This window comes from Triplophysa dalaica, chromosome 6 (genome assembly GCF_015846415.1).
Source record: "Triplophysa dalaica isolate WHDGS20190420 chromosome 6, ASM1584641v1, whole genome shotgun sequence".
Taxonomy (NCBI): Eukaryota; Metazoa; Chordata; class Actinopteri; order Cypriniformes; family Nemacheilidae; genus Triplophysa; species Triplophysa dalaica.
The window spans coordinates 18,761,207-18,775,308 of record NC_079547.1 but is presented as its reverse complement, the minus strand read 5'-3'; the positions used below and the strand labels follow the sequence as shown (position 1 = coordinate 18,775,308).

At 36.3% G+C, this 14,102-nt stretch overlaps 1 protein-coding gene across 19 annotated transcripts in view; it reads right to left on the bottom strand.

Annotated features, from left to right (window-relative positions):
• The window catches only part of dlg1a (discs large MAGUK scaffold protein 1a), a 93,904-nt gene extending 82,358 nt beyond the window's left edge, over positions 1-11,546 (bottom strand). For 9 of the 19 annotated variants that reach the window (XM_056751310.1, XM_056751311.1, XM_056751315.1 and 6 more), the window contains exons 1-3: positions 11,029-11,546; positions 10,780-10,911; positions 8,480-8,646 (exon numbers count right to left, since the gene is read on the bottom strand). In XM_056751310.1, coding sequence (XP_056607288.1) covers positions 8,480-8,646; positions 10,780-10,911; positions 11,029-11,047 — 318 coding nt within the window. In that variant the 5' untranslated portion in view covers positions 11,048-11,546. The remainder of the gene's footprint in view (positions 1-8,479; positions 8,647-10,779; positions 10,912-11,028) is intronic. The other 10 variants (XM_056751317.1, XM_056751318.1, XM_056751324.1 and 7 more) reach the window with 2 other exon arrangements.
• Positions 11,547-14,102: the final 2,556 nt, after the last annotated feature.

The window sequence follows — 14,102 nt, the reverse complement described above, 5'->3', positions numbered from 1 at the left end:
CTTAGAATCAGAATCAGAATAGTTATAAACTCTCTATCATCTCTCTAACTCCACATGTGGTATATCGATAAATACTGTGATAGTCTTTTCTGTGGATTATTTTTACCACGGTAACCATGCACTTAAAACCAAATATTGTGATGGTACTTGCTCAAAATATAGTTATAAACCCGATCGCATTTTAAATACGACACAATGCACGATACTAACAGAACAGCCATGTACTTCCTAAAATAGAATGAAAAATAAAAAAATCTTCTATCCAACAGACAACCAACAAGTTAATAATCAAGACATAACAGCTGGGGATCTCACTGAACCAGACTGGATCTCCCAACACGCGTCGCCCACGTGGTAAGCTTGCCACTGTGTGCATGAGAGAGAAGTGCGGGACATAGAGTACTGCGTGCCTGTATTTATAGAAATACCCCAACCCAAATAATAATTGTCATCAATTACCCTCCGGTTACTCATGACTACTTTTCAGTGGAAAATTCAAGCTGCTGTCTGGCACTGAAAGATTTGGACCACACAAGTTTTACTACTTGAATGCACTTATGCATCTTTTTTGTTCGGTATCTTCATCCCCTATTCATTGTAAATGCATGCAATAGATCAACCAGTAAAGACCTCTACATTTCTTATAAGAGTTTAAATGACATAACTGACATTTTATTTCATGTAAAATATTGATAAGACATATTTTATACTAACACACTAGTGTTTTTGTCTGTTTTGTAGTGCAAATATCTAAACAATCTTAAATCAAGATGTACTTTCTTGACAAGAAAAGTGACCCAAGATGTTTGGTCTCTTTTTAAAGAGAAACGTATACAAATTAAGTAAATTTGTGGTAAACTCAAGCAAAAAATCTGCCAATGGGTTGAGAGAAAGAAACTTGAATTAGGTATTTGAGAAAAAGGGAAACTTACTTTTTGAACCCCATAAGAAGATTTTTTTTTTTTTTGCTTAATTTTACCATCCTTATCTCATTTTCATTTTTGGTCACTTTTCTTGTCAAGTAATTAGATATTGATTTAAGACATTTTAGATATTTTTTTACTAAAAACAAGACAAGAATGTAATTTTTTGCAGTGCACAGCCGATGGCTCACACCTGTTTTTACACCACTGACCTCTGTGATACCTGATGACATTATTTCACATAACAAAATAAAAAATAATATATCTATTTCAATTAGTGGTGGGCCGTTAACGGCGTTAACGCCGTTAACGCAGTGAGACTATTATCGCGCGTTAAAAAAATTGTCGCCGTTAATCTATTCTCAAAGTTGGGTCTATACTACGCAAGCTATGATGACTTTCACCTTGATATTTTAGCGCGGATGTATACCAGTTTAACTGCACTGTACGGAGCGAGAACGAGATTTTTCAACTCGCGTGATTCGCGTCATTCGCGGAAGCAGAAACTGCCTCATCATCTCATGACCAGGGCTTCATTCGCGTCCTTAGCGCAGCCTCATCATCTCATAACCAGGGCTTCATTCGCGCGATTCGCGCAGCAAGTAGGTCTATTGGCTCTTTTCATTAACATATAAATCACTCGCGCTTGACGCGCCATTCGCGTTTGGTCTGAACACAACATAACGTTACTGTGAAATTACCGCATCAAACGTGACGTGCTAACATGGATGCAGCTATGAAGCCGCCGGGTTTGCTTCAGGGAATATTAATTTTTAAGAAGCTTCCCAATAGAAACATCGACAAGACTAAGGTTGTTTGCACCTTGTGCAATGCGGAATTGGTTTAAAAAAAACACTTTCTCTCAACAGGTAGCGGTCTAGCTTTAGTTGAAACCAGTAACTTTGTATTGAGATCTAATGTATTATGGCTCCTGTATGACATATCGCTTGTTGCTCCCTCACTCTTTGTAAGTCGCTTTGGATAAAAGCGTCTGCTAAATGACTAAATGTAAATGTACTATAGGAGCTCTTCCAGTCTCAAGTACCACCTAAATGGAAATCATCCCTTAGCTAATGCGGAAGTAAACACAAGTTCATTTTATTGAACATAATTTAATTTTCATCACCAATTATCATAGTAGAACAGCTTTCTCAAGCAGTTTGTGATGCATTTTGGAAACAGTAGATGAGCCCCTGGTCTAATGCGCCACCTGGCTTGAGAAACCCGTTCTAAAAGACTTACTTTTAGTGATTATTTGGGTAGCACACATATTCTGAGTGCCTTCGGCAGAATTCAAATGAGCCATTTTAATCTAGATTAATCTAGATTAATTTTGGAATTAATCTAGATTAATCTAGATTAAAAAAAATAATCTATGCCCACCACTAATTTCAATTAAATATTATGACGCAAGTTCTCATGTTTAATGTACAGACAACCAAGTACTACTTACTGTACATCACCCTTGTGTTACAGTAAATGCATCTTGGTTAAACAGCATTCAGTAACACTACAATGCATAAATATGTAACTTAAATAACCTAAAAAGAAATTCAGCTTGTGTGCCATTTTTGCAGCTGACAGACGGCTGTGAGAGACAGGACTCATGTAGCACATGACCATACATCTAAGGAGACCTACATTCTGAAGAAAAAAGCACAGCACCAACCGCAAAATGCACCAACATCACTTCCTCATCGTGCAATCAATTATCCCAAATTTCCAGAAATATTGTTAACAGCCTCTAATAATCCCAGAATTATATTTTTTACATCCACACAAACTTGGCACAATGCTGTATTCTTGGACTCAGCAGTATGACCACAGTTGCTACCTTTGTACTAAGTATACACCATATAACAGTATATCTTGAGAAGTATATATATACAGTTGACGTAAACCAAACAAATATACAAAACAGGATATGTTGTGACATAACCAAGCAATTCCTGAATTGCTACTAATCAAAAGCCGTCCCAGAAATGCCAGATACTTTACATTCAATCCCTCGTCTGAAGCCTCCATTAATTCAGGTCGTCCTCTTTATTCTTCAAAGAATGGCGCCACAAAGTGACCAACAGTAAAGAAACTGTTCAATGATACTTCCACAGCTTATATATGAAGCTACTCAATTCAGGTCATTCTAAAGACAATTAAGGATAAACGGTAAGCTTCTTAAAGCTTAAGGGGTAAGCCGAGGCGGAAACGTTTACAAAAAAGTTCATCCGAGGAAAGAATTCAAAATTCCGTAACTATCAATGCTAACCAATCAATCAATATTAGTTTAAATATAAAACAACTGTACTTGCACAACTACTGTAAGGATCAAGCGGGACTAAAATATCTGTTTGTTCTGTATGTTCATTTATGTTCTGAAGCTTGCAAAGTCCGTTTTTTTATAGTTAGGACACCATTAGCTCTCAAAAATAAGAATCAAAAAGATTACACTTATGCAGTTCCACGACCGGTGGAGGAATATGTTCAGTGAACACATTAGCTAAAAATAGAACTGTTGGGATTATTTTTTCAAAACAGGTTAAATTAGTTATTTATGCATTAAAGGGGTCATAGCATGGATGACAAGATATCTCTTGACATTGAAAGTAGAAGAATGTACTTTGTAAGTTATGTCCAATCATACCCCTTTTACAACGTTTTGCATTTCCTCTGACATGACGACCGAATGATGAAATGACAAGGAGAAAAATGACCAAAAATACCTTTCATTTTTCAATTGTAAAAACTAAAATTTAGATTTTAATAATTCATATATTAATTCATATTGAATTTCAAACTGGTGATGTTTGATAACATTTCTATATACAGAGCACAAATTAATTGCATTTTCCTGTGCTCTTTTGATTGACACGATATATATCATCGACCGATAGCTAATAGTGTGAAAATACTTTAACCGGCTGATACCGCCAATACCGATTATTTGCTGATATATCGATGCATCTAAGGCTGGGACGATATATCTTGCAATTCTTCTGCTCATTTTCTCAATGAACTATGGTTAAATGCCCCCACATCCAAAAGCCGGAGGGTGGTCTTGCGCAGAAATTCTAAATATGGAACCGTTGAGAGTGAAAAGTTTCAACGGTTACATGCTTCATATTTTCTGTTGAAAAAGTGTATCATCCGGGTACTTAAAGTGCACTTCTTTTTGAGAATTTTCAAGGTGAACGCACTACTCACACTATTTATACTGGAAAATGGCATAGAATAGTGCATAAGTGCACGATTTGGGACACACCTGTAGTTCCAGGAAATGCCAATGGTCATATTCTATCGCTGTTCTTCAAACCTTTTAGGTTCATAATGATGATGTTAGATGATGACTTTTTCAAATGCAAATCATAAACGACTCAATCTCATAGTGATTTAAGATAGAGTACTTCCTACTGATCAAAGAGTCTAAGTTCACAAAAGAGCTGTGCATAAAAACAGAATCGAAACCTTTACGATTTCAGAATCACCCTAGACAGGTATAATTAGTGTGAATTGCGATATATGTATATCGCCCCAGCCCTAGGTGTACCTCTACAACGAAGTAGCTTGCTTATTAGGTGTTTCAACTAATTTTACATAAAAGTCAGTCAATCATGAAATGAAATTGAAAACTCCACAATAGCGTCATGTTTACTGAAGCTCATTTCCGAATTTATTATCTAACTAAATTATTTGTGCAACAAAAGTGACTGTTGACTTGCAGCTATCACTGCCAATGCTTCTCAAACGAGCTGCTTCTTCTTGGTTACACAAGCAACAGGTGCGTGGACACTGACGCCTAGTGGTAATCGCGGACAATGACGCAGAAGTATAAATTAAAACCGACATGTAGCCTACAGCGTAGAGGCTCTGGCGTAGGTCTACGCACGAGTATAAACTGAGTTTAAGACTGACATCAGAAGCACTTTAAAACATACTTAAAGTCACCTAAAACAGACAGCGGTCTGCTCTTTCCAAACCATGCTTATTATGTTCTTAAAGAGATGCTCTTGAAAAGGGCAAACCACTCAGTGAAGGCAAACCTATGAAGATGGGGGACAACTGAATCGCATATGACAAAACTAACACTGAATACTTTATGACATTCTTGTTAGGAAAAAATTAATTATGCATGCGCAAGAACCACTAGATTTTAAAATGTCATCCTGGACATTTTGAAAATCTAGAAAGGAACTCTCTACTTGATGCACATCGCTCCATTTGATCACTGCCATAGTTGGAATAAGTGCTGCAGGTCTGCTAGTGGTCGTGTGCCTGTTTGAACACATAGGAAGGTCTGTGGAAGGTCAAGCGTGCAAGACTTTGAAAGCTACCTAAGGTGATTTTCCCCCCAGGGAATTAATTCCATGCCTTTGCAGAAGCACATGTTGTCATTTGCCACTCCAGACCAATATAACTCACTTCAAGCAGCTCTGAGGGAGTGTCTCTTATATAATTCCCCAAGTAATTTTGCATATTTAAGGTGCATGCCTTTAAGTGTGTTACAGGCGGCATTCACTTGCAAAAAGTACTTGTGATAAATGTAGATCCTACACTACATACACTAATCCACTCAAAAAATAACTGATGAACCTGGTATATGATTATACAATTACGCGCATTTTTCTCAGTTCCTCCAGATGTCATGGTCTTCAAAAACTTCAGTACTAAATTACTCAACTCTGTTGCGGCGATGAGTAATAGCTCGGCAAGTAATGATGAAAAACTGCATCTACCTTTCAAAAACCTTTTACAAATTTCACCCACTCAACAGCATTTCCGATCACATTGGGAACGCCCTGTCATTAATCTTCTCTTTTCTTTTCTCTTTTCTTAACTAGTGTATGGCACATTTGCCTCAGACTGAAATGGGAGCCCTCATCTCATTGGCTTTATAGATCTTTGCCCAAAGAGACAGAAAAAAACATTACAGCGTCCTACATTCAGCATCAATCATAACACTATGTCCTATAGCACATCTTTAAAAAGTATGCTATCCATTAAGTGACTGCACATGGCAATACCAATTATAATCATGCTGTATCTTTATATTACAATATACGCATTCTTACTTTATATTACAATATATGCATCTTACTTCATATAACGTAGCACCATTTCTTCCGACTAGGTTAAAAGTATTCATACATTTGTAACTCAATGGATTAGGAAACATCCTGCGTTTCTTCATGTAATTTATTAATATATTTAATAAACATAGAATTATTTTTACCAGGTTCTGAAAAGACCATAGAGCATAAGGCATAAACTAAACCCATAGCACCAAACACTAAAACTGGTCCAAGTGTAACATATTTACATTTACATTTAGGCATTTGGCAGACGCTTTAATCCAAAACGATTTTTATTGCTTTATCCTATACATTTTACATAGGTATGTGCAATCGCCTGGGATCGAACCCACAACCTTGCGTTGTTAACGCAATGCTCTTTCCACTGAGCTACAGGAAAGATATAATATTATGAAAACTGTGATAATCTGTGGCAAATTAACACAATTAAATCCACTAAAACATGAACATTTCACTTTTACTATAAAAAACATGGTTCAGTCTCAAACGAGTGGTCGAGTTGGGCATCTATTTATCTTAAGTATACATGTCGTTAACTATATTTAACCCAGGCTATTGCACAAACGCATATAGATGTCTTACCTTTGTGCTAACAATGCATAAACAGTCCATTTTTCCGCCCGCAAACTCTCAGCATCTCATTCCTGCAGCTTTAATCCTGTCGCCAAAATACGCGCGCGACATCAACTTACTTTCAGTTGCGCAAACACCGTGCGCGTTCACATAATCAGTCGACATAAACCACATCTGCGGTGTTTTGGGGATGCTGAGGAGAAGAACGCCTGCACTCATATTGACGCGCGTCCAGAGTTGATAGCGGCACCGCGGGGAAACTGACCCGCGTAATGTGTTATCACATCTGGACCCACGTGGACCTGCGCGTCAATGTGTGGGAACCCGTAACTGAAGAGTCATACGCAACGCCTCTGCCCTCTCGTTTCCACATCAAATATCTCCGCAAGGTATGTGCACTAAACATGTTACACAAAGAAAAGGGCAGAACTGCTCTAACACCTATGTTTCCAAATTCTTATGTATGGCAAAGGCAAAAGTATATTTTTGGGTGATTTGTGTATTGATCACATTATTTTTTGTCCCAGGTGAATACATTTCTTACCTTAAGTGGATGTACATAATTGTCCTAATAGAAGGTAACTTTAACAAGTTTTTCAAGTTATAATACAATTTCTGGGAGAAAACTGTGATTTTTATGTGCAGTATAATAGCTACTGATTGCACAAATCTGAGGATTATCCCTATGGAATCCTACATTATAGCACATATAACTCCTTTTCTAAGTCATAATAACCTTTGGAACATAATGTTAAAATTGCGATTTAGAATATTAGTTAGTTTGCAAATGTAGTTATAAAAATAATTTATTAGTTAGAAGTGGCTTAAAATTCTTCTTGAGAACAAGAGTACCTTCTGCAATGAAAGTCATACTCAACATTATTACACAGTTCTTATTTGCCAACGTATGCTGATACAACTACAAACACTCCAAACACAGTATTTCTGTGATTCTTTCAAAAAAAAACTGCTCTGAATATCCTATCCCAGCGCTCAGAATTAAATGGAAGACTCGGTGATCTTTATGCGACATTTGGGAGAAACAGAGGTTGAAAGAGCATAAATATCAATAACTAAACACCATGGCATACACCCTGTTTGCCAGAGGAGACATAATAATACATTCAAACACTGATTTGAATCATTTATGACTTCATTTTATAGACCTAAGTGAGACGTGCACGTATTATAAAAATGGTACATTTAACTCAATCTCAAGAATGTAAGCAACAATTTTAATGAAAAAGGCATGACCTTACCTTATCCAATTTGAAATAAATAAGATTACTGAATAACATGATAATTCCACATTCTTATGCATTTTTTGTCTCAGAACACCTATTTATTTGGAAGTCCTTCATTTAAACTGCATTAGGTTCAAATGTTCACATGCGCCGCATCATGTTTAATTTAGGGACATTACATGTCCCTTTCACGCACAAGTTTAACAAAGTTATAATGTTCTGGGTTCACCAGCTTTGATCGCCATGCCTTTGAAATGGGAAACTCATCTATAGCAGCACAGTAAAATACAGATACCAACCACATCTAAGTTCTACACTGCAAGTCTTATGAGGAAAAGTTATTTTTATAAACCTCTAATGAACACTACTGCTTTCACAAGAATATAGGGTTATCTAATTTAATTGCAGGGCAATACAGTGATGATTCAGCGACCATACAGCTACAGCCCATTCACGTTTATAGACACATTATTTTCAATATTTTCGGACCCTGTCATTTTATAAAACATTGCACAGGAAAGTAAGTCTACTGCTACGCAAGCAATGATGTCATAATGGGCAACATTAACTGAGAAATACAAGATACAGTTAACAAGAATTATTCAGTTGAATAAAAACATATATGCTTCAGCTGAACATGTTTTCTGCTTACCTCATCACTTCCGTTGCTGGGCACAGTTTCTGTTGGTACAGTGGTGCTGGTGGGGCTAGTGAGATTCCACTCATTTACAGGAGGAAAGACTTCTCCGGTTTTAAGGTTTGAAGGCTCTGTGGACTTCTCATTATCCTGCAGACTCACTTCATAAAATTCCTGGATATCTAAAAGGATTCAGGTTGCATATAGATTACAGTAAACATAAGATTATCAAACCAATACATTTTATAATCCATATAATAAGATGCTATTGAGACTTAATAATAGAAATATGTATTATATCAAATAGCCTGACACTCCCGGTAAGGTTACACATCATATGACAGTATAATATAATCTAACTAGCTATAAATCTTCACATATACATAAGGCACAAATTAAGTTCACATTCAGAAAATCTAAGCAATTTGTTGTCTCACTTCCACCAATATACATCAATGATTTTTATGACATCATTCTGCACTTCAAGTTCTCATCAAGTGTGAGGTTAACCTAATGCTGTTTACTAATTTTTAAAGGGTAAAGCAACTTCATGTGTCCCACCCACTCTACCCAATGGAAATTAAGTCAACATACCAAACAAATCATCCCATTTCACAGCACTTCAGTGAGTCTTGAAATCTATTAAAGGGTCTCCAACATTTATTATTATAATTTAATAATAAATAATCTGGTATTAGGTTTAAACCCTGTTTGAAAAAAGTGCCCCAGATACAGAACTGATATTAAAGAGCAAAAAAAAATCTGGTGGTAACTGAATGTTTGTAACCGAACAATGGCGGTTACCAACATTCTTCAAAATATCTTTTGTGTTTTGAATTACAGGTTTAAAAATTACATGAGGGAGACCGGGGTAAATGATGACAGAGATTACAGTTTGGGGTTCACCAAATTGTGCAAAAAAGTGGCAGGAAACTTCTAAGTGTGGCATAACCAGAAGCGTAATTAAGCACTGAAGCATTTGCCTCTCAATGAATCAAGTATACCAGAAAGTATATCTGGTAGTAAATCCTTTTGTTAAAAATTTCATCTCATCTTTCATCTGTGACTGATTTGTAGGAGCTGGTTAAAAACTGTTAATAAAGTGGTAAACAAACAAAAAAAACAAATAACAAAAATATAAAAAGTAACCTCTCTTATACTTGCTACTATCTGTGGTTATGCTTTTTACCAGAGAACTGCTTATGTGTTATTTCCACATCCATTTTATCTTAATTGCTTCAACTCCCAAATGATCTAGCCCAAAACGGAAACACTAAGATTATTCCAAATCAACTAAAATTAAAGGGATACATTACATAAAACTATTGAAAATTTTAATTTATAAGAAAATAAAAGTGGTGTCTTATGTGTTGTTCTGTGTCTTTGATGCATTATAAGTTGCCCGTGCATGTATTAGACACGTAAAATTGCAAAAAATAAAGTGTCAGAACAAAAGATGCATACTATCTTAAAGTGAATGCTTACCAAGACCTGCCTAAAACGCCTAGTGAAACCACACCCCCACAATTCTACGTCAGTTTGTGGTATGATTTGCCTAAATATATACGTACATAACTATATAACTACAATTGCTTTGGAACCTGATGTTCCAAATTTGGTAAGAGGCGTTACATTCTCTGTCACACGCTTGCAATATTCGACGAATCACTACACACTGGTTAACTGCCCAATCAAATCACAAGTTGCTTTTCAGAGCGATGAGCTTTGTCAAAAATCTGCGCATTTCAGAGAGCCAGGGCAAAGAGGCGATACAAACATGCAAGGTTTGTGGAAAAGATTGTGTTTTTAAACCTTAAATGGTGTATACACATTGCATTACATCTAAAACACACAAAAATATTCGTTTTAGCCGTGTCATATGACCCTTTTACCATCAATGTGTCATTCACCAGTGAGAAATGTTACACTTCAAAGCACCTAACAGCAAAAATAATGAATGTTTACAAATTATTTACAAGTATTGTTAGAGCTTTTTGCAGGCTCTTGCGTGCATGCAAAAAGTAAAAAAAAATTATAAAACATTTTTTATAAAAGTTAACATTTTTTTAGCCACAGGGAATATAGCAGTCCTATGTGCATTTTTTATATTAAGACCACTTTATTTATTGCTTTAAAACAGACGTCCAACCATATATACTGTAACAAAAATGTGTGTTAAAACAGTCTATCCTTGCAGCACACATACAGGTCATTCGGGTCACTTTTTGCTTTTTTATTTTGGAGCTTGAAAGGTCTTACAATCAACTTTTGTGTGGTAAGGCAGAAAAATCAAAACAATTGCGATGTTAACTTACCAATGAGAGACTGGAAGAGTGTACTCTGAAAAACATTGATAACTCTCTCAATGGAGTGTCTGAGATGATGCTCCTCAGTCTGACTGAGTTTAGTTCTGTACTCTTCCAGAAGTTGTAGCGCTCGCTGAGTATCTGAAAAGTTCATCATAAAAAACTGCGTGAAACACTTGCGAAACAAAACAAGACGACTCGAGATATTTACCTAGTCACTCTCAGCTAACAACAACATATATTTCATAGAAATCTTACCTTTCTTTCTGACGGGCATTGTCTCAAAAAAACAGAAACGTCCCACACTTGTGAAAGGGGTAACTGCTGTGAACCATTGGAATGAATGAGTCCGTTTGATTTGTCACCTACCCAATCAAAACTATGTATGACCGCTTGCTGTCATCCATTCATAACATGTCAGCTGCGGTAAAACTCCATGAACACACTTTCATACAACTTTAGAAAGTTTTTCCTCAATGACGCACGAATGGAGTAAATCTTCTAATGCCGACGCGAATAGCAGTTTCCATCACAGGAGTTGAGAGACATATACAATGGTCCCGATATGTTGCACTCAGTGTTAAAACTGGCCGAAATAATGACTAATAGTCACTTTTAAAGCGTAAAGTTACTCCGTTCAGTCAAAAGCGGTTCCCGTCCATACTCCTCTGCAGCTTCCTCCTGCCAGGTGTCCTGGATTAATTCACGTCCGTAAACGAAACCTCTTCAGGGCAAAACTTCCTCTTTCCTCCAGTGTGTGCGAAATTCCCAAACTTTCATGCAAAATGGCGACCTTCATATGCAGAGATCACATGATCGACTGCCGTCCCTCGGCGCTCGAGTTTCTTCACTCATCTGCTTTGAAAACATCTTCATACCCAAACATCGTTTGGTTTCGAGACTAAACCAAGCCTCTATGTCAGTGACTTTTATATTAAAAAATATACATACAAAGAATATAACTAGAAGTTCTAATTTGTCCCATATTTAGAATACAAAGTCAAGCAAGAACATTACAATTGCTTACTTCTTATTGTTACTGTATACAGGCAGATGTCTTTTAATGTTGATAAACTTATTACATTTTATATTTCTATTGTATGTTTTCATTTGTATTTCTTTATGTTTAAGCCTATTTTTTCTGCAACAACAGGTCAATCATTATAATCCACTAACCTGCTGATGAAATGGCTGGTTGGCGCTTAGTCTCTTGAATAGCCAGATTGGAATTGCCAAAATCCTGCTTTAATTCAGATTTCCAATACTCACCTGTACATGTGAATAGAAAATAGCATTACATTCTTCATTTTATTCAGTGTGACCTAATATTACCCTAAATAAAAACAAGATTAATATACGAATAGAGACTATATGTCAATGAGGTCAGTCACATAGAGGTTTCTCACTGTTGCATACATTGTATACACTTGTTCATTCAGAACGATATGAATAAACATGTATTCAATGTAGTACACTATGTTATGTTTGAGAATAGTTTTTATTACAAACGATGCAAACTGGAGTATTTTGGTGTACTATCAAAGGCACACTGTTAAAAACGTTTCTCACTGAGCTCCATTGTTGTGATCTTTTCAAATGCCCTTTGTCATTGAATCTTGTGAGTGGTTGGATGTCAAGTCACAGAGTTCTGTCACACTGCCACGGTATGGGTGGGGTGAAGCATGCCACACACAGAAAACAGTGGTGTCTTTTCTTAAACGCATAAGACAGTTGTTGGGGCTATTTTTTCAGAGCAGTCTTGTACAAAGAAACTGTGTTATCATTGGCAGCACAATATAAAATATAATATAATAGTCACAATTTACAAAAATGACACATTCATGAAAAATGCAGAAAGTGATTACGATAAATGCAATGTCTGAAGAGTATTTCATAATATTGACAAATGCCTCCACAGCCCACACAGTTTGACAAGACTGGTCTTGTTAGGTTACGTCTGATGAATGTATTCTTAGCAAATGCTTGATCTGAGAGCTTGATTCTCACCATCTTGTGTATTAACTAAATAAGCCATGTTATTATTATACTTTTTGCACATAAGAGGTAATTGATAAGAGCACTTGAAATCCCAGTTCACTTTTAGCTTGCATTTATGTGGAAATCCCAGATAATTCTTTAAGTGTTTTATAAAGTTCCTTCTATTGGATTTGCTTACATAAATATACCACTTTGCCAGCTGTGTTTAATGTTGCACACACCCTCTGCTTTCTTTGGAGTCATGCAAGTGGAGACAGAATAGCTGTAACCTGAACTGAATGCCTTTAAACCCTCGTACTGAAGCCCTAGGTCTGGAATGCAACTGTTCAGAGTCATATACGGACACTTCATTGCTCTTACACTTTGGTTTTGTTGTATATATTAGGCGTCTAATTTATATGATTTACTGTATATAAACCAATGACATTAAGTGTATGCTAAACGAAAACGGTCCCTCTTAAACAAGATTTTGTCTGGAAATTTTTGGAACTTGGAAAGTTTTCTCTTTATAGACCAACAGTTATATAAAAAATCCCACTGGTCTATGTTTGTGGTGTGGTTTTATTTAAAAAATACAAAAAAATGGTAGAGTTAAGCGTATCTGATGGACAATGAAAACACAATAATTATTATAGTACGTCCATATCATTTAAATATCATATCATTGGCGCTGGTTCGAAAGCTTTTTGGCAACACAGAAGCAATTAATCACCCCGTACTAATGAGCCCTGCAGTCAAAGACTGCCAAGAGATTATTGTCATCTCATTTCTCACCTCCTTACACGGACAAATTGTTAACAAGTACAATGGTGTCAAATCTACATGCACTCAAGGCCAGCAATGTCCTGCGATCAATTTCAATTAAAGGCACCTTCAGATTCTGCTATCTTTATGTGTCTGATGGGAGAGGTGTCTACAAACCATCGCCCTGCCCTTCATCTCATCTGCTTTTAAGAGGAGAGTAACCCTGCAGTATGTGTAGAACCTGTGTTTGCACTACAATAGTCTATTACTCAAAGCAGATCTTATTAGAAAGCTGTCATCCAAGAGTTAAGCTCCAGATCAGCAACAGTGACTGTCACATAAAAGCACATGAGTTCACCTGTTACATGATTTCATTATCAGAAAAGGAACAGTGATGTAATATGACATTAGTTGCAATGGTGGGTTGTGTAAGGTCACAGTGAAACAGGTCCAAACTGCACTGTAAATCTTTGCTGTAATTTCCCAGCAGGTTTGCCAGTAACTTACTGTAGATTTAATATACAATTTTGTTTTAAGCATAAACTTACCTAGTTTATATATTTTTCTGTTACAAAACAAGAATAAATAGC